The sequence below is a fragment of the Pectinophora gossypiella genome, chromosome 24, assembly GCF_024362695.1.
Source record: "Pectinophora gossypiella chromosome 24, ilPecGoss1.1, whole genome shotgun sequence".
NCBI classification, from domain to species: domain Eukaryota; kingdom Metazoa; phylum Arthropoda; class Insecta; order Lepidoptera; family Gelechiidae; genus Pectinophora; species Pectinophora gossypiella.
In genome coordinates, this window is record NC_065427.1 from 1,765,948 (window position 1) to 1,793,222 (window position 27,275).

Here is a 27,275-nt window from a genome sequence, read left to right on the forward strand (position 1 = left end):
TACGATCTTCTTCATTAGTAATCTCCTGCATGTGGCCCAACTGTAAATATTCTGCGAGAACTTCATCATATTTTTGTTTCAGGTCCGGGTTCTTCAGAAGTCTCTTCTCTTGTGCAACAAATCGGCGTGCTGCTATTTCTCGAGAATTTCCATATTTGCATGCAGGATCTTCGTTGCGAAATGGCAACTGCACTATGTATCGACCCTCAGCATCTCTGGTGGTGGTAGCAGCAAACATGTCTTCACATTTTTGTTCTTCCTTTGACATAATTCTTTTTAGTGGTTGTGCTTCCGCTTCTAACTCCCAGAATCGTTTTAGAAGTTCATTATCGTCGGTATACGAGTGTAAGGTTACACTGGCGCTATGACAATGAACTGGTTTCGGTTCAACTTGGCCTGACAGAATCCAACCTAAAGTAGAATTCTGTGCCATGGTGGTACCAGCTGCATTTTTGAGAAGACCTTCAAGCAAAATCTGGCCATAAATTTCACTGCCTAGCAATATATCAATTTTCCCAGGAGTATGGTATCCAGGATCTGCCAACTGAAGTGCTTCTAACTCTGGCCAGCCAGTCAACTCAAGCTTCTTTACTGGTAAAAATGTTGTCAATTTGTTCAAGACGTGGCAATTTACTTGGATGGTAAAATTAAGATTATGGAGCGAGGATAAGTTGACATTAACTACACCTTTTGAAGTCAATGTCCGCTGGTTTTCTCCTAATCCTGATATGGAACTCTGCATAGGAATTTTCCTAAGCCCAAGCAATTGTACAGCTGATTCGGTAATAAATGAGGCCTGAGACCCCTGGTCTAGTAAAACTCTCAGCCGTTGGTTGATACCATTTCTCCCCTCTGCGTTAACTATAGCTGTAGCTAACAATACCTGGGTATGGTCCATTTTATTGGAGGAATGGTTGGTTACAACATTTTTTGGCACCCCGTCAATACGGTGTGGGTCGTCGGTCGCAGCACGGAACGCAACTACATGGTTCACACTTACAGGCTTTTCTGTAGATGGTTGTTGGTTGGTGTCTTGGTTTGGTGGGTGGAGCAACGAGTGGTGCTTACGCTTACATATGCGACACGAAGTACGAAGGTAACATGATTTAACAGTGTGGTTTGCACCAAAGCAATTAAAACAAATTCCACGGTTTTTAACAAATTCTATGCGTGTATTATAATCGGCCTGATTAAATTTTTTACATTGAAACATTTTGTGATTTTCGGAGCAAAATGCACATACCACAGAGGAGGGCATAGACACGTGATGTACTTTGGGATGTATATTCTCCCTAGGTTTACTCTTATTAGGCTCCAGAAACTCTAAAGCTCTAAACCTGCTAACCAAAAAGTCTTCAAATTGAGAAAAGGTCGGTAAATCCTCACCAGATTCACTAATTTTAATTTCCCACTGCTTTCTTGTTTCTGGATCCAATTTCAAGCAAGTTACATAAATAATAATCACATCCCAGGTATCAGTTGGTATATCTAAATTACTTAATGCATTTAAACAATCTTTCGTTGTGTCTAAAAGGTCCCTTATGCCGTTAGCGCTTTGTACTGTTAGATTACGCTGACCGAACAATCTTTTAAGTAAACAAGTCGATATGTATTTTTTATTATTGTACCTGTCCTGCAACTGTTTCCAACAAATGACATAATTATCGGCGGTGATAGGTATATTACGTAACAGCTGTTCAGCCTCCCCTGACAAATACGTTTTCAGATATTGTAATTTCTGTACATCATCTAAATGATGATTTTTGTCAACAAGTGAAACAAATAAATCGTGAAACGTAGGCCACTCTGTGTATTTACCAGAGAAGGTAGGTAGCTTTATATCGGGCAATCTAACATGGTGTGAATAACCTTTACTACTATGTTGAACTGTAGGTAACGGCGTAGATGAATTTAGAGAATCATTGATTGGTCGAAATGTTCTTACGGCATCTTTTAAGAGACACTTATAGTCAGTATATTCCTCTTCCATTAAATTGAATATATCTAATGCAAAATATGGATGATCAGTCAATGTTTCAGGTGAAGCTAGTTTGACAATTTCACCATGGGTACTTCTTATATTCAACAACAAATCATTCAAAGAATCCAACTTTGTTTCTACATAGTTTAAAGTAATTCGTGACTTCGGTGATTTTCTAAAATTGATCTCAGCTTTTTTAAGTTGATCTCTGTAATTAGTTTGCAATTTAATAAGAGTATCCATAGCATAGAAGTAGGTAAACAAAGCCTAGTATCTGAACCAAATGTATGAGATACAAATAAATAAATATGTACTTATTTAGTCGCAATAAAACACAATAGGGTAGATACGTACCGATTATAAACACAAAAAATGAATTAAGTAGGTATTATTAAAGTCCTTGATATCGAAACTACACTTTAGAACAGATAAACACGACCGTAAACAGCTTATTGATGCACATCATAATATTTGTAGGTATTGCTTCGACTCCTTTGTAATATGTACTGAAAATAGGTAAATCTGGAAACAGGTAAGTAGGTATCTTGTAACGCCATATACCACCGTCGTTCCCTCGATGTCACCCGGTAAGTAAGGAATTTTCGTATAGCGCACGCAGAAGAAGACCAATCTCCCAAGCTAGGTAAATACCAAATCGTACTTTCCCATCCAATTAGGTAGATCAGCAGAAAATAATAATGTTGACCGTCAAACACATCGAAAGTTCTCGATCTCCACTTATGTACATAATAGGTAGAGGTATAGCACGGTTTAATCGATGCGGCGTAGCTCAACCTCACACAACCAGCTTCCAGTGTCTTGGTCCCTTTCAGCAGCTCACCAATTCCTCTGTGTAACCGTTACGTAGATAAGTAGAAGGTACCTTTCCCCACAGCTCGTCGTTCTGTAGTTTCGAATAAAAATATGGACGATTCTCCTCGCACTTCAATATTTTTTGTTTTGTTGGTGATTATCGTGTAAATTATTTTATATTTTATATGTATTTCGCGTCGCTACTAAATATATTCGGCTCGTAACGGACCATGAATAAAACTCCGTTACTCCACAATCGCAACTAACTTTTATTAAATTTTGACGTTAACACAAAGAAAAATATTTTACATCCACCTTCAATCTTATGATATTTATTACGACGTAAACACTCTTTCGAGCAAATCGTTGATTAATATACGTACTATTGTTCCCCAGGTGGTGGTTCCAGGCGAGGTGGGCGTGCTCAAAGCGCCGGTGCTGGGCCAGCGGCCGTACAACGCGCTGGCCATCATACACACGCAGCAGAGCAACACCTTCGACATGCTCAACTCGCTCACCACCAGCGTGGTACGTGTATACTCGAATGGAGTTAAAATAGCACATGCAGGCAAAACCACCAGAAACTGGATAAGGCTATATCAATGTTGTAATGTTATCGTATCTAACAAACAAACAGACATACATAAACATAAACCCTCGTGCATCCTCCACATTAAAAAAAAACCACATTGGAGCACACAGGACACAGGCTTTATTGGTCAAGCAAAACTTTACTTAATTAAGGAAATCGTATATTGTACTAGTAAAAAATAATTAATGATTAATTTTAAATATGTATAAATAAGTCCCCAACTCTGTCGCATCAGGTTAGCCTATGAAGATAGTTGTTGTGACTGAAACAAGTAAATAAATAAATAATAAATAAAAAATTCTTACAGGCAACCTTTGGGTACGGGAAAAATATGAACAGACGTATAGTAAAAAAGACCCTTATTCCAGGCGAACCAGTCAGGCGTGGGCGTGGTGGGCGGTTTCCGGCGCCGCAGCTCTGGACAGGGCGCGCTTTGCGACCCCGAGCTGGACGACAGCGGGAACAAGCTGGTGGCGCGGTTAGAGGACGACCCCTTCCTCTCTGAACAGGACTTGGTCAGTACATACCATCGGCGATAGAACCTCTAAACCTGCAACTTCATTTTTTACATAAATATTTTTAATTTTCTTGAACGCCTCATCCGCCTAAAACTACTGTAGCTTCTCACAACCTGTTTAGTAGCTGCAAGAAAAACCTTGGCACAGGGGCCCTACCGGGTAAGACGAAGCCGATTCAGGTTGGAGCAAATCGAACATCTATTAGATACTGTCGTGTCGTAAGCAGCCAAGATGGCGATCCCCGATTCGTGACGTCATATGAAGTTCGACAAGCCGATTGAACGAATGATTTCAGTACTGACACTTCATCGGTACCGGCTAAGAGAGTGATGTTCGGCGTCTGAAGCCGATTCCCATTTGAAGTGTCAGTTCAGGTGGGCAATAATTAAACGAACGTTTAAACCAGTCTCTTTCGTACTAAAGCTCTTTCCTTTAAAAAAATGTTTGTATCGTCTACTTACTCGAACCTTATCCATTTCAGGAGGAGAACATAGGTGAAATAGCCACAGCGACCGAGAAGTGTCTACCGCAGGACGAGGAGGGCGAGGAACAACCGCAAGAGAAACAAAATGGTGAGTTTACATATAAAATGATTGCAGAGTCCATTCTCTTTGGAAAAGTCACTTGATGTGTTAAGGGTGCAATATAATAACGCATTTCGCATTAACGCAGTTCTGATGGGTTTGCCGCGATACTGGAATGTTCGCGGAGGCACGAGTGAACGGTTTCCACGCAATCTTGCGTAAGCGAGTTGCTACACTGTTGGAACGAGTGCGCGGCAGCTCCAACGGAATCCTGAATGCGATTGCCGATAAATACGATTCGCCCTTAATCGCCGTCGCAAAAGTATAGCACTGAAAATAATTAAAAAAACAAAACAAAAATAACCACTCAGAATCATGGTCTGAATCGTCCTCCTCAGTATTCATTACGATGCCACTAACACACTATTATTTTGTTAAATTATAAAGTAATAACTGAGGGGTTAAAACAGGTCACTACTTTTTCATGCGCAAATGTCAAATTGCAATATTGTTTTGTGATGAATTGCTTCTAAGTGGCCTTTTTCAACCTCCTGGTCCGATAATACTTCTATCGACAATTGGCACAACCACTAAGTGATGTGTCACTGAGATTGATTAGAAGATATTCTAAGGTGTAAATAAACTGTTGCAGGGTACATCGAGTTGGATAAGCTTGACCAAGACAAGGACAAGCAGAAACAAGATAAAGAAGACGAAGAGGAACCCATTGGAGTTTCACCTTGCGGCAGGTAAGACTCGCCATCTTCTTTTCTCTTCTCCATCCATACATAAATAAACTCACGCCCGTAATAATAAGGCGGGCAAGTAATGAAAGACGACTTGCAGCCACTCTTGATACGATGTCCTAAGATAGATATGATGACTAACAGGGCTAACATGCGCAATGTGATAAAATTGTTTTGTCGAAATCGATAAGTTTGTTTTTTCCCTAACATGCGAGACACGTGATTTTGTTCGTATTTTGACAGAACGATATGACTTATTTGGGTTCACATATTGGCACCAATCGATAAAATGACCGTGACAAAATTTGATCACTTTGCGCATGTTAGCCCTACAGGTGGTGACAAGGGATCAGCCTATCGTGTTATCAGTGTCAATCATGTTAGAAAGGACACAATCCCTCTGTCGGATATTACGACATGCCCGGGAAGACAAGCAGCTGGACGTGTTCTGTGTTTATTGTTCACTCCCAGAGCTGCATAGAAGCTCTTGGGGGGTTAAAATGCCCACATCGAAGCAATTCATCTCAGAAAGCAATATTGCAATTTGACATTTGCGCATATAAAGGTAACTGCGCAATGCAAACAAATGTCAAATAACAATATTGCTTTCTTAGATGAATTGCTTCGGTGTGGCCATTTTAACCCTTCTGTTCTCTTCTCATAAATACATTCAGCTGCACCTTTCCGCGCATGTCGTTTAAACCTACGGAAGAATAGGGTAGTTGATTGTTTTTTTATTCATCAATATACTTGCGTCAACATGCTAAAGAATAATCTGGAATCCGTTTTTCAATATCTCATGTAACGCTAAAGATATTAATGGAGAAATTCACATAGATAGGTTCAGAACCTGGTGGTGTAATGGTTAACACGCTCGTCCCGCTTTGACAAGAGCTGCGGTTTTAAGTTACGTCCGAGTCAGACTTTCGATTGAATTTTCTCTTTGTTTTGAAAGTTACTTACATATACATGCCTATTTCATGTTGGGGTAGGCAAAGACCATGGAGTTCCACTTAACATTCCACTCCACTGAAAGTATCTTTTGGCGACAGCATACTCTCGCTGGCAAAAACTAGTCGCACTACCTTGTGGCTAGCGGGATACTATGCTCTCTTCGGCGGCGACAGCACACCCTTGCCGCCAAACACTTAACATACAAAGCATCAAGCCTATATCCTCGAAGAGGACTTATAAATGTAAAATTGCAGGTTCTTCAAGTACGACAAGGAGGTGGGTCGCGGGTCGTTCAAGACGGTCTACCACGGGCTGGACACGCAGACCGGCGTCGCCGTGGCCTGGTGCGAGTTGCTGGTACGTAATACGTGTCCCATTGAGCACAGACCTCCCCACATAGATCGACGAGGATTGGTCTTAATAATTTTGTCCTAAAAATTTACCTGATTTAGGATTGCATCCAGTCTTCTAACACACCCGGACATTCCATAGAAAAACCTCATTATTACCTGTTCTGCCTAACGCACAAGTGTGTTCTAGATATCAATTATTTATGATCGATACGTGAATTAATAATAAAATTGATAAATTCTTTGTTTACGGACAATTCCATTGTTGTACTGTTAGTTTCAACTTCATGTTAGTACTTATATTCTACGAGGGCCTTAGTAACATTGATGAAGTGCCTTATGATTGGGCAGTCATTCCTCCGCGATGGACTTGGGGAGATTGTCAGGAGAATAAAAAAAAAATATATGTAATTTTAATAAGAGTTTTTACCAAATTGCAGGAGAAAAAGCTGAACAAAACGGAGCGTCTGCGCTTCCGCGAAGAAGCGGACATGCTGAAGAAACTGCAGCACCCGAACATCGTGCGCTTCTACAACTACTGGGAGGGCACCGTCGCCAAGAAGAAGAACATCGTGCTCATCACAGAGCTCATGCTCTCCGGGACGCTCAAAGCGTGAGTCTATGTACATTATGATGGGTAGCGCTAACTGCCTCTGGTCCAATGCCTGAGCGTTGAGTTTACGTTTCGGAGCTCCCGTGTTCGAATCCAGGTCCCAAAAATCGCTTTGAGATTCCTAGTTTGGTTAGGATATTACAGGCTGAACAGTAGTATTATTCCTTATTCTATATTTTACAGGTATCTGCGCCGCTTCAAGCGCATCAACCCGAAGGTGCTCAAGTCGTGGTGCAGGCAGATCCTCAAGGGCCTGAACTTCCTCCACTCGCGGACGCCGCCCATCATCCACCGCGACCTCAAGTGTGACAACATCTTCATCACGGGAACAACTGGCAGCGTCAAGATTGGCGACCTTGGGTTGGCAACATTGAAGAACAGGAGTTTCGCCAAGTCTGTTATTGGTGAGTTTCGAGTTTTTATTGCACGTATACGACACCTACGGGGTATAATGTAGATTCCTTACCCAGGGATACGGGTGAAGACCTCAACGGTTGCAGAGGTGGAGATGGGAGCCATCAGTACGGCAATGCAGGACGGAAGAGGCGACTCACAGGGACTGGAACCTGATAGAGGGAAGCAGTAACTGTCAGTACTATTCAGAGGCTGAGGATAGGAGTCCTAGTACGACTTTGAAATAGACTACTCTGGGCGCTATACCACTCGCGTCTGGGTACAGAGTACTGCGGGGTGGAAGGCAAGAGGGAAACCACTGCCCTATTTTCCCAAAAAAGTAGCATGGAGAACGCTACACCGACGAGTAATGATGATACGAGACAAAATATTATACTCCAAATCATAGAATAAGGCCGAGTTTCCTCTGACGCGGAGATAAGCGGAGAAGAGCGGAGATGGGCGGATTTGACCAATCACAGCGTTCGAGAGAGCGAAGACACTCTGTCACTCTCTCCCTCACGGTGATTGGTCGTTTCCTGCACATTTCCGCTCATCTCCGCACAGCTCCGCGTCAATGGAAACGCAGCCTAAGGAATATTACAACGTATAGAACGGCAACTCTCGGCTCCCCACCAGCGGCTGAGCTAGCTAGGTTTACCTTACCCCCGCAGTCTTACTTTAGTTATTAATCGTATGGGCGTCAGACGTCACTCACAGACGCGCGTGTACGATACCGTCAATGTGTAGTGTCTGTGTGCTTCAATTTTCAACGTTCGTTTTATACTATTTGATACTTTACTCCAATCTTGTATATTGCTTGGCAGGCACGCCTGAGTTCATGGCGCCGGAGATGTACGAGGAACACTACGACGAGTCGGTGGACGTGTATGCGTTCGGCATGTGCATGCTGGAGATGGCCACCGGGGAGTATCCCTACAGCGAGTGCAGCGGCCCGGCGCAGATATACAAGAAAGTTGTCTCGGTGAGTACACTGGTCATTGATCACCGGGCAGCGTTCCGAAATGCTAGTTCATAGGTCAATGCTTCGGTCGTAAAAGGCAGATATTATTTGTTTGTTGTCAAAAATTCTTTATTTATTATAAGTTTTACAACACTAAGTACCTAATTGACACAGTCAAGTTCATAGTACTTAGTTTAAAATTTACAACGTTTCGCCGGTTGAACCTCAAGGAAACTTACCTAGTGTAGTAAGTTTTTACACTTCTAGATAACATGGCAATAATGCAGATAATTTATTTATTACTTTAGAAAAGGCATATTTTTGGCATCAAAAAGGTTGGAAAAGGCAGATGTTGCTCAGAATAAAAAAGAAAAAAGTCGCGTATCAAGGTCACATGCTCTAAAATGAGCAGATCGTCAACCTTCAGTAATGGAGAGGCACGACAAGAAGTTAATACTTCCCCACCGGCCGAGACGAATTGAGCTAGGTTTTCCAAACGATAAACGCTTTTATCATGTAAAACATATCCCACCGCCTTTCTAGCTATTCGATCCCACTGCTGAACATAGGCCTCCTCTTGATTTTTCCGCCCCACACATAAAGTCGTCTCCCTAGCGTTATCCCGTTTTTCACACGGTTCGCTTACCTAACCTGAAGATTTGACAAGTCCAGTCTTTACGGAAGCGACTGCATGTCCGACCTTCCAACCCGCGAAGGGAAAACCAGCCCAATATAGGTTAGGTCACATACCTCCGAAATACATTTCTCGGGAATGTGGGTTTCCTCACGATGTTTTTCCTTCGCCGCTGAGCACGTGATAATCATTTATGATCCAAACATGAACTCGTAAACAAATTCGAAAATTGTTGGTTTAGGTCTATGCGTTCTCCAACTGTGCTACCACAGTTACCGCCCCATACATGAAGTAATTATTTTTATTTATTTTGTAGGGAGTAAAGCCGCAGAGCTTAGAGAAGGTGACGATACCCGAGGTACGCGATATCATCGAGCAGTGCATCCGCCCCAATAAGACTGACAGGTACACACCAAACTATCAATTGATCATTATCATTCCTGAAACAGACATAATTCACGGTCCTAATATACACTCCGTACAAGTACGTATAGGCAGCCATACAAGTACGTATGGCTGTTAGTGACACCGTAACGAATATTGGGGATTCTGTGAAAATGTTAGTGCTTTTTTAATTATTTTCAGTTCCATACTTTATTCAACATTATTTTTGTTATACCAACTTGGTAGTTGAGTAGCCATATCGCCGTCTTTAATGGTCGATAGCCAACTGTGATAGTGAAAATTTGCAAAAATGTTCTCAGTTGTATAATATTCCAGGCCGAAGGTGAAAGACCTGTTGAACCACGAATTCTTCGGCGAGGACATCGGTCTGCGGCTGGAGATCGTGGGCCGCGACCTCGTCACCTCCTCCGACATCACCAAGATACAGTTCCGACTCAAGATCATCGACCCTAAGAAACGGTAACTATTACATTACATAAACAATACTCCTCTACGTGTCGAGGCTCCAACGGGATACTGAACCCGAGGATATCATCCGACACATAAGGGAGACGCGCCGAGGATGCCCAGCGGCTGATGTGGTGGAGGTTACTCTCCTCGAGTCTGAGAGGCCTACAAGCTTTAGGTCTTTCAAGGTCCACCATGCTCGCTGCTGAGCTGCTTCATGCGGACTTCTGGCCTGAGCATGTGATGTCACTAACATCCTGTATACATATATATGTCTTATGTACAGGTTGTATAATTGAGTATCGTGTCGCAGGTCGTACACGCACAAGGAGAACGAAGCGATCCAGTTCGAATTCGACATGGAGCGTGATGACTGCGAGGAGGTGGCCAACGACATGGCTAAAGCGGGGCTGATCATGGAAGAGGACGCGAGGATCGTCGTCAAGCTGCTCAAGTCGCAACTCATCAGCCTCAACCGGTCAGTCGTATATTACATAACATAAATAATAATAATAATAATAAAGTTTATTCGGGTAAAACCTACGACACACATATACATAAAAAAAATACAAATAGCCTCTATATGTCTCATTACTATACAGGTTGTTAGTGATAACGTAACGAATACTAAGGGGGATGATTCAGGTCATAATTCAGAGTAATATCAAGTGGAATTTACCGTCACAAAAGTATGGAACGGAAAATAATTAAAATAACACAAACATTTTCATGAGTTTTCATAAGTTTCATGAGTTACGATGTCACTAACACCCTATATACACTCATTCTTGGGGACGCCCCAAGAAAGTGTTATTATATTTTAAACCTAATTTCCCTAAAAGACATTTCGAATTTATCGATATTAAAATTCAAAAATATCTTTATTCAGTACGTAACATGGTTTTTACACTGTGTCGTATTTTTTTTTACAATGAACGTCTTCTTACGGCCTGTACAGCCGGGGAAAGGAAGCTGTAACAAAAACCTCAGCACGGTTCTATACGTTCATAAAAATGAAACAAAAGTGTTTCTAGCGACAATAGGGTATTTGACTGAGTCTAAAATAAATTATAAAAAAGCGGCCAAGTGCGAGTCGGACTCGCCCATGAAGGGTTCCGTAACAGCAAGTAACATAATATAAAAGTAAATTACGGTTTACGATGTATTAAAAAAAAAACTACTTACTAGATCTGGTTCAAACCAATTTTCGTTGGTAGTTTGCATGCTAATCTACATCATATATTTTTTTTAGTTTTATCCTCCTCTTATTTTAGAAGTTACAGAGCCGGGGGGGGGGGGGGGGGTGACACATTTTACCACTTTGGAAGTGTCTCTCGCGCAAACTATTCAATTTTTGAGTTTCAGTTCTATGTATGTGTAAAATTTATTGTTTTTTATATCATTGCGTAAAAATCTTAATGCGGTTCACAGAATACACATATTTATCAAGTTTCAACAGTATAGCTATTATAGTTTCGGAGAAAAGTGGCTGTGACATACGGACGGACAGACATGACGAATCTATAAGGGTTCCGTTTTTTGCCGTTAGGCTACGTTAGGATACTAATCTAGAAATAGAAGCCAGTCTAAAAATCAATCTCATTTTACTTTTCGACCTCGCAAAAACTGGCAGGAAATTTTGTATAGAGAAATAATACTATGGCCGTAAACATATTCTATTCTCCGGTCAACTAGAGGCCCGTATTGCTCAGTGAACCCAAGACTTCTAGTTCGGGCTTCAAGGTAGCTCTAGCCATCTTCTTCTATCGTGTGGGTTGTAAGGTGGAGTACCAACCTCATCAACCCTGGTGTCAGGGTTACTATTGAGCCGCCGAAGGCCCCTGACATGGCTAATATAACGACTACTTACTTACATCAGTAAGTAGTAACCTGGACCAACGGCTTAACGTGCCTTCCGAAGCACAGATTATCTGACTTTCGGACAATCAGGTGATCAGCCTGTAATGTCCTCCCCAAACTAGGGATCACAAAGTAATTTTTGTGATATGTCCCCACCGGGAATCGAACCCGGGACCTCCGGATCGTGTGCCCAACGCCCAACCACTGGACGTCGGAGCTCTAGCCATTACAACATAGGACATTTTACCGGTTTGTAACATTTCAAACTTCCCTTGCAAAGTACATGACATACGCAAAGATCCGCGCAACTTCCTGTGAACTGGGATTTGTAATCAAAAATTAAAATATACCCAACGGTATTGCTTCGTAACCCTTATTACGTTAAAAGAAATAACATGTAGTCATCTATTTTATTTAACCTTGACTACTATGCATACTTAAACTCATCTAAATATATAAAAGGAGAAACTGACTGACTGACATATCAACGCACAGCCTAAACGGCTAAACGTAGGCTCTTGAAATTTGGAAGGGACGTAGCTTAGGCACCGTAGAGGTGCACTAAGAAAGGAATTCCCGGAATTCCCACGGGAATTAGCGGGAAAATCCTTTTGTATGAAAAATCTAAACCGCTTAAGTTAGACGCTTGAAATTTGGCATGCAGGTACCTTAGTTAACTTAAAGCTTAGTTGCAACAGGATATTGCAAAATTCCCACGGAAACGGGAGTTAGCGGGAAAAAAAAATGTATGAAAAAATCGAAACCGCGTAAGATAGATGTTTTCAATCTAGCATGCATGCATACCTTAGTAAATATAAAGTTTAGTTATGGCTGTATTTTGAAAAATGGGAGTCAGCGGGAAGAAAAAATTTTATGAAAAAATCTAAACTGCATAAGTAAGCTTGAAATTTGATATGCACTCCCACACACACAAACATCTCTCTTTTATTTTACACGCCACGCGGACGAAGTCGCGGGCAAAAGCTAGTACATAATATTATTTATGAATTCTAAAACAAATTCGTAAATCATTAGTTTAGGTTCGTGCTGGATTCGAACTTGCGACCAGTGATGTGCAGTTCCCGGGAATGTTTCCACTTTAAGAACGGTCCCGGCAGTAAAAAAGGTGCAAAATTGATGTGAAAAGAGCTTTATTACCTAACCTTTAGGCAGATAAGACCAGAGTACAAGAAGGAACAATTTGAAAAAGATAAGCAGCCAGTGTCTTTACTATTAAAAATATTTTACATCGAGAACATTCTCACGTTGGGAACTTTCACGGGAACGGCTCATCACTACCTGCAACACACGTGGGTCAAGCGTTCTTCATCTTCTGCATTATCTTTATCTTTATCAAATTAGGCTACTACGGCTCTTTCGAAATTATTGCGTAGGTATTTCGTAATACGCATGTTCATTAATTAAGTATTATAAATTTATTATTTTTTTTGTAATTTATTTTAATAAATTTATTTTTATGTTTATTTATTTTAATAAATTTAAATTTATTTTAATTTTATTAGTAGAGATCAGACACACAACATTACGTGTGTCGACCCTGACTCCGTGTTTCTAATTATGTGCGAGTAGACTTGTACGTCTCGATCGATCGGTTTATGCTGTAATGCAATATGATATTGATTTTAATCCGGTTGATTGAATTCGGGGCGGGTTTGAGGAGGGGGGGTCTGTGCCCAACAGTGGGTAGTAGTTCAGTAGTGCGTAGGTTTAGATAGTGCATCTATTTTTTTAAGGTCTCTTATTTTTCAAACGAATGCTAATTAACATGATTTATAAGTTATGTTAATAAGTAAAATACACTATATACCTCTCTCTCTCTCTCTCTCTCTCTCTCTCTCTCACACACACACACACACACACACACACATACATACACACACACACACGGTCTTAAATTGTGTACAAATATGTGAAAAAATGATAGAATAATTCAAATCCAAAATCAATCCGTTAGCCAGTTTCGTAATCTCCACAAATCGTACAAAAAGAACATAATTGTCTTGTAAATTGTTCAATGTCTAAGCGATATCGATAAAGAACATAACTCGATTCTAAATAAGACGATGAATATTCAGAGAGGTCGAGCAATGTTGCACGAATGTGGTTGAAGCACGCGACTAGCGGTTTGTGGGTTTTCTTTATTTAGGTAGACTTTTTGACTTGTACAGACAGGTATTTAGTATTGTAAGAAATTATAGTCAGTCCTGTTTAAAAGCTTAGTTCTAGACTGGGCTAAAATTATAAAATACAGAATACAAAATAAATGTATTTTCAATGTAAGATCGTCACGGAAAACTTATTGAAACTTAAAATTATTGTTTAGTTATATTCTACTCATAATCAAAAATATATTTTGTTTAAGTTATTTTCGAATTTTTATTATGAATTAGTAACAATGAGTACGACATTTGACTACTGTCATGATCTTTAGTAGTAACTAAAGATGATGTCACACGAATCACGAATTGGGCGGAAGGCCGTATTTTTCCCTAAAAAGTAGCATGGAGAATGCTACACCGACAAGAGATGATGATGATGGGAATTAACACGTTTTTTACAATGCAAAACCAACATTTAAATACAATCACAAATGCGTTCATCTGCTATCATCCCTGGAATATTTATATTATCGCGGACATAAACCGCGGGCAAAAAGTAGTATAATTATTTATCTAAATGATAAAATATCAGTGTTGGCGCAGTCTCGCATATCGGCCGAATAATCCGAATGCTTATTTCGCCGGTCGATTGCGCGCGATTAATTGCGATGACGCCACCAGTACATTATGTTTACCAGCACACTATACACACTGTTTTTATTTAATCCACACACAAAACTATGCAACATTTTGACGAGTAAATTAACAAAAAAGTGCTTATGATAATAATGGCCGATCCTCTGTGTAGAAACGTACTGTTTGACTGTGTTTTCAGTGAGGTTTGAATATGTGAAGTGTTTTGTTAACGGCCGTTGAAGCGTTCCTCAAGTTTTTAGGTATTGTTTACCTTTAAATTTATTTAGTAATACGAAACGAGCATTAACATGTATCAATTTTACTACCTTGTCACATTTACATGCTTGTCGTTTAGTGAGACATTAGAATCAATTTGTCAAATAAGTTAATGTGACATGGTATTAAAGATACATGTTAGCAATAGTGACCGTACAATACTAACAAGTCCGGTGAGTTGCCAGAGATGTCTACTGTTATCTAGACACGACGTGACTGCCAAAAATAATGATGTCCGACTTTTATTTTAGATACTGGCAGCCGTACGAGAAAATAGAATTAAATTGGTTATATTTAAATCAATCGTTATGAGATTTGACTATATGTTTTGTTTACGACGGCTAACCATGTTTATTGATGACGTCATACTTGTGTATTTCTACAAATTACGAAACCGTACCACTGTGGTGACGTTTAATTTTTTTTTTAGGTAACCACACCACTGCCGACTAGTGATGTCTAACGTGTATAAAAACAAATCTTTGTTTTAATTATTAATAAGTAATATCGCTGAAATTTGACGACAAAATAAAATAACTATAGGTACCTACCCAATATTACACAACATCTGTTCATTATTTTCACCGTATCTTTTTTAACCTCATTTGCAATGTTTGCTGTAATTTGTGAATAAGCTTTTTAGGGAAAAATAGAGCAGTGGTTTCCCTCTTGCCTTCCGCCCCGCAGTACTCTGTCTGATGTGAGTGGGATGGCCCCCAGAGTAGTCTATTTCAAAGCCGTACTAAGACTCCTGTCCTCCGCCTCTGAATAGTACTGACAGTTACTGCCGCCCTCTGTCAGGTTCCAGATTACAGTCCCTGTGACGCGCCCCTATATTGCTTTATATAAAAAATGAAAAACAATGTAATCTTACGTTGACGTGATATAAATTGGATAAATGGGTAAAAAATAAATATGATAAAAAACGGCAAAAGTCTTTAAAAACGACTTTTCCCCGAAATGGTCTCTTGGCGCTTACGTATTTTTTCCTTTCCAGTGACGAAATAAACTCGCTTTCAGTAAATCGTTCGCTTATCGGTTATACGTAATGAGCGAGGTACAATTTTATAGGCTACATAAAAAAAATATATATCATGTGGTGTCCAGGATTTGTACCCGGTTAATGGCAATACTCAGGAGGTGGTATAGCACCACGAAGACTTTATTGCTTCAGGTTTTCCAGCCAGTCATCGTCATGTCTTTATTGTCTCATTTTAATTCTTTCGGTGCGTAGTCTTTTTGAACAATGACTAATCTTTTTCTTATCAAATATTATTCTCCTAATCAAATGTAGGTATGTGGGTCGAATGTATGTCGTTGTCAGGGGATTTAGATAATATAATCATCATAATCATCATCAACCCATTAACGTCCCCACTGCTGGGGCACGGGCCTTCCCTATGGATGGATAGGGAGATAATATAATATTGCTTTTAATTACCGATGGAAAAGATGTGTGAGGCCTGATGATGAATTGGGTAGTTTCATAGGTCAAAGATAAATTATGAAATTCTGATTACTAAATAAAGACAGAAAATGGTTTTTATCACCTATAGATCTAAAGGTGATAATAACCATTTTCTTTTTTAACTTATTTATGATTTTTAATAAAGAAAAGTTTAATATTACGTGCGACATTTTGTCACATTTTTCTATGACGTCACAGGTTGCTTATTCATACAAATTTTAGTAAATTCGTGTTTTGACGTTTATAGTAACTGATTTGACTAGTTGGAAACTACCCTATTAATTAGTGATATTTCTTTACGATATTTTATGTCATTTAGTCACGTTCTTATTGAATGAGTTTGGTTACTTTATACGCGGTAAGAACCCGTTATTATGTGTTTTAATTATGAATGAGGTTGGTTCATTATTTTTGTTTATTTACTTTTGAGTGAATGAAACTCTAGTTGCTATAAATCGTTAAAACTATTCGTGCAAACCTTGGTTTATATAAAACTAAAAACAAAAATCTGTCGTATTGGACTAAACTAGAGGTAAGCTAGGATGCCCGTTTTGACGTGTGTTCCGCTCATCAAGTTTCGTATTAATTAATAACTACGTTAAAGGAGCAAATAGTTGTACTTTATTGCGTCAACACGGTGATCATGATAATATAGTGTACCGCTAGTTTAGTATGCAACAGTAACAACATTTTTGCGCAGTCCCCTCTAACCTCAGAATAGGAGAATGTTGGTCTTCCCTTTAAAGTTGGTTCACAAACGACTCGCCGTATCATTACGAGACAATAAATACAAAACAAATAGCTTACTTCGCCCGAATTTTTGAACAACCTCACCTGGTTGTCATGGCAACAGTATCGAAGTAAATAACCTTATAGAACCTTACTAGACCAAGATACTCGCGTGCGATGCTCACATTGAGTAGTTATAATTATTTTAATTCGCAGTCCGAAGTTTCCCCTTTACAAGGTTACTTTAGTGCGTTGTTACCAGTTCCTGTCATTATTTTAGTTCTGTGTCTGTTATCTCTGGAAAGGTCATGTTTGCATATATTATAGGTAGGGTATTGGTAGATGTGGTTTTATAGCGGCTTTATTTTTAACTGATACTGCATTGAAATTGTTTTGTATTCGGATGATAATGTGTGTATTTTGGGATGATATGGCTTTGTACATTTCGTTTACTTAACACTATTAAGTTTGCGAAAGCTATGGACTAGTCAATTCATTTACTTTCCCTACGTCAAGCGGCTTATCTGGCGTCTTGTGATATTTTTTTTAAGACAAGTATCAAGATTGATAAGTGCTAAAAATAAGTGGGATACCTTTAAGCTCCTCATTGTAAGAAATATATTAGGAGACGGTGTGACGTAACCAATGAGATCTGACTACATTTTAACTGAGAACTCCATAGCTAGCGAGTCTCGTAAAAATGAGAATCTGTTATTAAAACCTTATTTTCCAGCATTGAATAAAATGATTCAAAGATGTTATCTATAAGAGTGTTTTTTATTTCAGTGAGAGGAGCGAGAAGAAAGCCCAGATGCTATTCAACCAAGAGCTGATCAACGAACAGAATCGGCAGCAGCAGCTATTATTAGAGTCGCAGTTGAGGCAGGTCAGTAATGGCATTAATTGGATTCCATAATCTCCACAATCACTCGTCCGGTACAGTTCTTGCTTATTTCGCACGTACAAACTATCTATCTATCTATCTCTCTCTCTCTCTCTCTTTCTCTTTCTCTCACACACACACACATAGCCTCACACACAAATACACATACAATATAGAGATACTGTCACTTCCAATATTTAGTGGGGTGGATTTGAGTGTATCTCTTACGTGCGTGATGTTGTTCGCTAAAATGTTTTAAAAAATGTGTGTTTACTTTTTCATAAATACTTGTTGTGTGTCTAGCAATAAATAAAGATTCTGTGTGCTGACGGCTTGAGAGTAGCGTCTTGTATGACCGACATTGTGTGATTCGTGCATACGATGATTTCAAATATCCCCTGGCTTTTTGTAATGTAGTGACCATAATTTGAAATACTTGTGTTCCAGGTGAAAATGATCCAAAACCAACAGCAAGCGGGTCCCGTGGAGCAAGTTAAAGCTGGTCTTCTCAACGGAGTGGGCTCGCCGCAGGGGCTAACAGCCGTACAGTGAGTACTCATAATTGGGCTATTGACACATAAATCTATCTCATCTGAGACAGGAAAATTGTTTAAAGAGTATAACCAACGACCTTCAAGACCTTTGAACATAACTTAATTTGTATTTCAGTTCAATTTTAAAAGTTAGATTCCTTAAGAGTGGGGCTAAAAACATCAAGTATCGGACTTCAATTTCACTTTATAAGAAAATACTTTAAAAGAGGAATTGTAAGCCTGTACATATCCCATTTTCAGGCTCGATCAACAATCCCAGCTCCTCCAGGCGCAGCAACAACTTCTCCAGCTTCAACAACTTAACAACGAGGACAAAGCCATGAAGATATTTCAACACAACCTTATGCAAGCCCGCATGTCTCCCTCTACGCTCTCCGACCAACAAATACTCCAGCAACAACAGGTCCTCTTAGAACAGAATCTACTCAACCAACAGCAGATATTAGAACACACAGTCCAAGGACAAATGATGGAACAACAAGCGCAGAGTTACCTCGAACAGAACCCTTCGCAAACACAACTACAACCCAACGTTCTCCTCAATCAACAGCTCGGTATAGCCAACGAGATTAACCAACAAAATCAAGTTCTACAACAACAAATTATTCAACAACAACAGAATATCATAGCTCAACAGGCCGTCGCTATACAACAGAAGCAGTTAGAAGAACAAATAGCAGCTCAAGAGAACATAGTTCCACAAACGAATCTCGTCTCCGGGCAAATCTTAGACCCCTCGTTACAGAACCTACAGAATATACTAGCCCAAATAATCCAAAGGCCTGATGCAATGCAGTCTAGAAAGGAATCCGAATCAGAAACACAACAGCAACAACCCATGCAACAACAGAATCAACCGATGCAACAACAGAACGAGAATATGGAGATGCAACAACAACAACTGACGCAGGAGCAAGAGATACAGCAGAAGATGCAGAATTTGTTAGGAGCCCAGATGCAACAAACTAGTCAAAATTACCAACAACAGCAATTTATGCAACCAAATATATTGAACGCTGTCGACCCTCAGCTATTAGCTCAGCAACAACAAGTGGCGCAGGCACAACAGCAAGTCGCGCAAGCCCAACAACAGCTCAACATGCAAAAACAAATGTTAGCGCAGCAACAACTAGTCCTCCAACAACATATGCTGACACAACAGCAACTACAAATGCCTGGTCAAACTTTATCTCCGCAACATTTCCGTAATTTACAACAACAACAATACCTAGCCCAACAAGAGTTGCAGTTGCAGACGCAACAGAACATCATAGACCAACAGAACTTGGCTTTGTTGGCTCAGAAGCAACAATTGATGGGACAACAACAACAGAAGGTTGAAGAGATGTTGCGTGCTCAACGTCCTGTTTACCAGAGACAGGGTTCAGAACAGAGTCAAATAAGCACAGTCGAGCACGATCAACAACAAAACATGATGGACTATAACAAGCCCGCGTTACAACAACAGATGTCCATAGATCAGTACCAAATGCAGCAAATGCAAGGCCAGTCTCTCCCCCACAACATGATGGGTCTAAACATGAACGTACTGCAGAACGACAGGCAGATATCTAGTCATGAAGGCACTCCGGTGCAGAATTACTCTGCCAATCCTCTGCAAATGTACCAACAGAACCAGGTACAACAGATCGTTCACCAATCCGTGCCTTCTTCTATGGGGCAAGTTCAATCTATGGCCCAAGAGTCGGTTATGAACCAAGTGTCTCAAGTGCAGCAGTCGCAAGTCAATCAGATGCAAGCGCAAGTGCAACAAGTCCCGCAGTCGGTGCCCCAAGTGCCACAATCTCTCCCACAACAGACCGCTCAAGTACCTCAAGCGCCGATAACCCAATCTATTCCCCAACCGGTACAATCTATGGCTCAGACAATACAATCCGTACCTCAACAGCTCACTCAAGTGCCACAGTCTATGGCTCCGACCTCCCAACCGATGCCTCAGCCCATTCAAACGGTACCCCAAACTGTGCCACAATCCGTACCCCAACCCCAAACAATAATACCCCAAACCCTTCCATCTGTCCCTCAAACTTTACCTACAGTTCAGCCCGTGCAGTCGCTGCCTCAAGAACCTATACAACAACCTATGCAGCAGCAATTGAACCTGCCTCCGGAGGAGAACGGTTACCATGGCAACGGCAAGGAGCAGTTCCACACGCCAATGAGCGAGTTCCCCTCAGGAGCTACTCACGGTGAAGCCATAATGAAACCAGAGTTGAGCTCAGTTGAAGAGAAGCAGGCGGAAACGCAGCAGGATGGTGAGTGGTTGATTTTATATGTATTTAAAAACTGAACCCCAACCCCTTAAAACGTAGTAGAAGTGACATACCTGTCATCTCTTTCATACCATGCTGTATACCGTTAGTGCGAAAGAGACATGCGTATCTCTCGTCTCTTTCTCTTTTTGATACATTTTAAGGAGTATAACGTAACTTACTAAACAGTAAATTCATTTGTTTGTAGGAAATACCACTTATTTTTTTTATCGATTGGGAATTGAAGGGATAATAGTTCACTCACTTAATCCCAGCTATATGCCATAGGAGATTCTCCATTGATTATTTATTGCGGAATATCAACATGTTTTCTAACTCAAGTTCCATTAAATCGTTTCAGTGGGTACAGCAATACCATCACCAATTACAAGCGAGAAAAAGTCCCGTAGCTCGAAGAAGCGGTCGCGAGAGAAAGAGAAGTTTCCCAAACTATCAGTGTTGGAGAGAGAGGCAGATACTCCGGCCACCACGGTGCAGTGCCAATTAGAGTCTAAGACAAAGACCGTACAGTTCAAGTTCGATGTTACTGATGTCAATCCTGAAGAGATTGCTACCAATCTGGTGAGTTATTATTATGAATGTTATGTAAAGTGCAATATTAGTACTCAAGTGCTATACGAACACAGCATTATAACAAGACGCCCACTCCTCGCCAACTATGTTTAAATCCCATGTAATAGGGAGAGAGCCTATTGCTATTAACCGGGCACAAATCCTAGAAACCGTGACGTGAACTATGATCTTTATTCAAACTCATAAAATCGAATTCAGTGGTTGAGCTGGGATCCAGACCAGCGACACTATTTAATAAGTAACATGTTCTCCTAACAGCGTTATTACAGTTTTTGGGGTTTCTTCACGGAATTCGCCTTTCGGTAGAGGCAGACAACTGACACCTGACCTAACCAAATATCCTTACCATGGGCTCCTGTCTTCGTCGTCCCTTACAAAACGATCCTTTTTTCACTTTCCTAAATTTTTTTTCAAATATTTTCCTCTCAGACGACGCCCTGAGCCGAGGTTCTCGCCCAACTGGGCACCCTCGGGCTTATTGTCTTAAATTTTGTTCGTGGGTGCCCTCAGCGCTGCTCATTTGTCCGGCCAAGTAGTTAATGTCATTTGCGGCAAATCTACAATAAGTCACGGCAAAAAAAGAACACTTTCCTAACTAACTTATTTCTGTGCAGATATCCAATAACCTCCTTCCGGAGTGGCAGAGCGCGGCGTTCATGGAGCTGATCAAGGACATCGTGAGTCAAGCGCTCGCCAACCCCGGCGCCACGCCCGTGCTCAGCCCGGCGCACCACTCCGCGCTGCGGCTCAACATCGATAAGGTACCTTATATCAGCTGCATATCATTCCACTACTGGTTTAGAATTGGTACTTGACAGTTTTCGGATATGTATTTTCAAAAATACAGACGCTTATTTTATACCTCTTAAAAATAATAATAATAAACAGAATGTAAATCCACCACAGGGCACATCGTTAATAAAACATTCATATTCAAAAAAAAATTAAAACCAATTAAAATAAAAAAATAAATGAGGGAAAGCATATCGAAATCATACATAATAAAATCCGCACAAGCTTCGTCAAATCGTGCTTTGTGCTATTATAATATTTTGTTTTCTGGAAAAGCTTTGTATACATAATAGTAAAAAAAAATCGTTTCGTTTAATCTTATTGTCACTAATAGACGGACTACGACTCCGAGACGACGGAGCGCGAAGAGAACCTCACAGATTCCAACCAGGACAACTCTGAATGCACCACGCCGACGGCATCGCACGACAACATCGCGGCCGAGCTGGCCCTCGACCCGGCGGAGCCCGAACCCGAGCCGCCGCACAAGCCCCCGCACATCGACACCATCTCCCGCAAGATTAGCACCGCCTCCTCCATAGGTAAGCAGATCGTACAGTCATGAGCAATATCATGTACCCACTTTAGAACCTTGTCGCACTATCATATTTGACATTTTCTGAGACTTGGTTTCATTTGCAAAAAAGTTAATGTGACATGGTTTCAAAGTGTATAAATATTAGTACTCGTGACCGTACACACTTCACACGGCTCTGATAATAATAATACGTTTATTTCGACAGTTCGGTTAGTAGTTTGGGGGTAATTACGGGTTTTTAGTTTATTATAGACGGCGATACGGCTCACCACCTATCACGTTGGTCTAACAGAAAGTTCGGCCAGGTGCAGGTATTTAGTTCATCTTGCGATGGATGTAGTTCTGACTATCTATCTATCTACCTCAATTGGTGTTCAGTCGTATGTGAGCTTATATTTATTTAGGACGAAGCTATGCTGGAGTAGGAACAAATATCAAACAGAACACATTCAGCTGCTTGTCTTTCCGGGCATATCGTGATATCCATATGACAGAGGGATTGTATCCTTTTCTACATAATGCACAATTGTTATGGGCGATAGACTGATCCCTTGTGATAAGTTTCATCATATTCATCTTAGGACTTCGTACCAACAGTGGCTGCGAGTTGTCTTTGATTACTTGTGGCTCTACCTACCCCATTAGGGATACGGACGAGATACATACATAAAGTATGTGACAAACTTCGACACACATAATTTCACTTACATAATACCTATCTCTTCCCTTGGCACTTATTATTCCTATCTGATGCGTTTTATAGTGTCTGGGTTGTGCCAATATATAAAATTCCAATGTCTTCATGGCCTGAGGTTTACGCGGTTATTATCATAATTAAAACAGTTCAATACCGGGTTCTTACCGCGTTAAAATTAGGGAAATGAGGATTCCAGAGATATGGGAGTGATATTTTTTTAATTATTCTTCATGGCGTCTTGCATAGCAATAAATCTTTTCCAGGTTCAAACCAATCCGACGGCGGATCGACGCTACCTGAGCGCTCCGGCAGCGCTGAATCGAATGGCGACAAAAAGCCACAGAAACCCTCGAGAAAGATATCCAGATTTCTAGTCAGCCCCGTTGTCGACCGGGGCGAGGAGCCCCACGACAAAGCTGTGATAACCGAAGAAAAGAAGCTACCTGAGCCCGCCAAAGAACGCGTCGACACGCAATTAAACGGTCTTCCAGAAAAAGACGTCCAGAAACCAGTCGTTCCACAAGACAACTATGTTCCTACTCACCAGTATTCCGTCTCATCGCAAATATCCCACACGCCACAAACATTAACAGACCACAGGCCTATGGAGTTGAAACCAGAGCCTGTCAATCAGATGCCCCCACCCACTGCGGTCACAGTTCAGTCCGTACAACAGACATTACCTACGACGTTCCAAAACGTCATCAACCCTAACCTTCTTAACCCTACGTTGCAGAATAACTTGACCAACTTAACGACTCCTCTACAAATAGCAACAGACACTCCTATTCTAGGGTTGAGTCAAGTAGGGACGCCAATGGGTGCGGATTTGGGTCTGAATATGGGGTTGAATCAGGTGCCGGGTCTGTCGGACCCGATAGCACTAAGGTTGACGCAACCGACGCTTACCCCGACGCCGGGCATGTCGACTGACTCGCTGCCCAACGCCGAGAATATACAGAGGATGCTGTTGAAACAGAACATTATGAAGTGAGTATGGTTTTATTAAATAGCATTATAGGTTATAAACAATCAATAATAAAATAAAATAATCAAATCAATCAATCAATCAACCATCAAACCAAAAAAATATAATCAATCAATAAATAATAATCATCATCATAGAAAAAAAAACAAATAATCAACCATCATCTGATAAAGATGTAAAGGCCTGAGATGGATAGGTTATATATACTTGGGCCTACGCTAGGCAGTGAACCATACGCCTCCCACCTAGGAGAGAGTATAGAACATTCGCCCACACAGCTTCACTGAGACATCCAATTTAAAAAGCTTTCACACTTGAAGAATAGTTAGTCTAGACCAGAATGACGGAGATCAAGAGTTGAATTACATCGGGCCAAACAATACCACCACCCACCAATAATACCACCCTAAGTGTCTTAAAAACCGGGTCTCCTATCGTTTGTGGATGACCAACCACAGCAACGTTGATGTCAGGGTCACTATTGAGGTGCCAAAGGGCTCGTTCATGGCTCATGTAATAAGTACATAGTCACATAAGTAGGTAGTAACTGGGACCAATGGCTTAACGTGCCTTCCGAACTCCGAACCACCAGTGATCTTACTTTCGGCCAATCGGCTAATCAGCCTGCAATGTCCTAACCAAACTAGGGGTCACAAAGTAATGATAGGTTTGAAGGTATGTTCCCACTGAAATTCGATCCTGGGACCTCCGGATCGTGAGCCTAACGCTCAACCTAATCATAACCGGGTCTTATGAGTTTGTTTACTTTGACAGCCAACAACAGAACCTATCGGGTCCCAACCTACTGGGTCTACTCAACCAGCCGCAGTTTCCGCAACCCGACCTGTCGCTCACCAACACCATACTCAACAACGGACAGCAAGGTAACTCATGCGTGACCAACTCATAACTATCATAACTAACACGACACTAACACAGTGCAACACTGTACAGTCTCTTCAACTGTTACACTTTTATAACCCGTGCGAATTAACTAGACACCTCGCCCTAGTAACAGATAGATAAATCTATCTCTTTCTCTCTCTCTGCTTAATGGATGGATCCAACATGCTGTCATTGTTTATGACAAAAGTACTAAGTAATGTGCTTGGATGTTTAAATGTATTTATAGGTTATCGGAAATTCCTGTAAACCTATTTTGTGTCTGCCAATGAGGTACTTTCGATGCTACGTCCCCCAAAAAAATATAATGTACTGACAGAGGCGTATATAAAAATAATTGTTGCTTCATATTTGGATCAGATGTGTATAGAATCATGTTGCTACCCATATTGCTTCTCTTGATTTTGATCAGAATAATAATGGGTGGAAGTAGTGTTGTGCCTGGGTTTACACCCAGGTTATTACTAACAAGGGTCATGATTTATACCCGAAAACAAAGATCTATCATCCATCCAAGGTTAACCTCTTAACGCTGAGATTTCCAGACACGATAGTTAAACAATGGGTTTTGGATTTTAAAAGAACATTCGGTCTTACGACTTTAAAGGAAGGCAATTTTTTTGGTAACGTAGCCTAGAACGTCCATCATTAAATAAATAGATAAAACATTGATGTAAATGTATCGACTATTCTTGTTGATTCGCACGAATTATTAAATAGTTAGCGAGTGCACGTTTTTAATACAATTTTACTCACAATCTATGTTTTGTGATGCCTGACCAGAAGTATAAAAATGTTCGCCATTTTGCGGCTAAAATATGAACTAAATAACGCATGAACAGTTCATCTACCAAAATATATGAAAAAAAATAATGCATATCTCTTCCGTCAGGTGTCGCTACTGTTGAGTGTTCTTAAATTTTGACAGTTCGCCATACTATTTGAGTAAAAAAACATATTGTTTTGGTTATATTTTACACTATAACCCTTTGCGTAGCGCTTAACTGCAAAATCTTAAGTGTTATATTTATTCCCTAAAGATCGGAAAGAAGAAATTTAGAAAAACTTTATTTTCAATAAAAACTTCGTTTTTCCAACTTCTTCTATCGTGTGGGTTGTGAGGTGGGTTACCAACCTCATCAACCCTGGTGGTGTTTTTTCCAACTGATAGTTCAACTGAGTGTTTTTCGTTTTCGTAACTCATCCTTGAGACGGGATACACTCCACGTTGCTCCACATTCTATAGCAATTTATCACGAATTTTTGTGGGACAGTATGGAGAACTGTCATAATTTAGGAACACTCAACAGTACTGCCGCCTACAAATGAGATCCTGGTTTTTTGTCCTCATTGAACATGTGTTTTTTTCTAGACAATATATCTTTTCTAAATAGTCACTCTTCATAATCAATATCACTTTCTAATATGTTTTTCTTTATCCATGTTTGCTTTGTGAATGTGCAAATTACTTTCACCTATTCACAGATAGAATGTATGTGTTGTCTCCATCGGTATCAGAAAATAATAGATAAACATAAATGCTCAGACAACCTAGCCAGCTACAGTCCAGTTTTTAGTCTATTTATATTGCAATCCGGCGAGATCTTCCAACGAGATATATGTCTCTTACCGAGTTTGAAGGTTTCTAACTTCATACATACATACATAAACTCACGCCCGTAATCCCAAATGGGGTGGGCAGAGCCACAAGTAATCAAAGACAACTTGCAGCCACTGTTGATACGAAGTCCTAAGATGGATATGATGAACCTTATGGTGATAAGGGATCAGCCTATCGCCCATAACATTAGTCCATCATGTTAGAGGACGCAATCCCTCTGTCGGTTTTTACGACATGCCCGGGAAGACAAGCAGCTGAACGTGTTCTATGTTTTTTATTTGCTCCCAGAACAGCATAGAAGCACTTTCTAACTTCAATAATAATTATTTTGATAGTTCTGTTCTTTTAAATTGTGTGATGACTAGTACTTTGATGATATGATATATACTGCCCATATATACCCTTTTGG

At 40.4% G+C, this 27,275-nt stretch overlaps 1 protein-coding gene across 2 annotated transcripts in view; it reads left to right on the forward strand.

Annotated features, from left to right (window-relative positions):
- The first annotated feature begins 460 nt into the window (after positions 1-460).
- Positions 461-27,275, forward strand: part of LOC126377797 (uncharacterized) — a 39,696-nt gene continuing 12,881 nt past the window's right edge. For both annotated transcript variants that reach the window (XM_050025637.1, XM_050025636.1), the window contains exons 1-20: positions 461-467; positions 3,189-3,322; positions 3,755-3,901; positions 4,386-4,476; positions 5,081-5,177; positions 6,383-6,485; positions 6,919-7,091; positions 7,275-7,495; positions 8,312-8,469; positions 9,399-9,487; positions 9,803-9,946; positions 10,248-10,412; positions 17,810-17,909; positions 18,354-18,454; positions 18,701-20,736; positions 21,095-21,315; positions 21,942-22,088; positions 22,454-22,661; positions 23,618-24,344; positions 25,117-25,226. In XM_050025637.1, the coding sequence (XP_049881594.1) occupies positions 3,296-3,322; positions 3,755-3,901; positions 4,386-4,476; positions 5,081-5,177; positions 6,383-6,485; positions 6,919-7,091; positions 7,275-7,495; positions 8,312-8,469; positions 9,399-9,487; positions 9,803-9,946; positions 10,248-10,412; positions 17,810-17,909; positions 18,354-18,454; positions 18,701-20,736; positions 21,095-21,315; positions 21,942-22,088; positions 22,454-22,661; positions 23,618-24,344; positions 25,117-25,226 (5,065 nt within the window). In that variant the 5' untranslated portion in view covers positions 461-467; positions 3,189-3,295. The remainder of the gene's footprint in view (positions 468-3,188; positions 3,323-3,754; positions 3,902-4,385; positions 4,477-5,080; positions 5,178-6,382; positions 6,486-6,918; positions 7,092-7,274; positions 7,496-8,311; positions 8,470-9,398; positions 9,488-9,802; positions 9,947-10,247; positions 10,413-17,809; positions 17,910-18,353; positions 18,455-18,700; positions 20,737-21,094; positions 21,316-21,941; positions 22,089-22,453; positions 22,662-23,617; positions 24,345-25,116; positions 25,227-27,275) is intronic.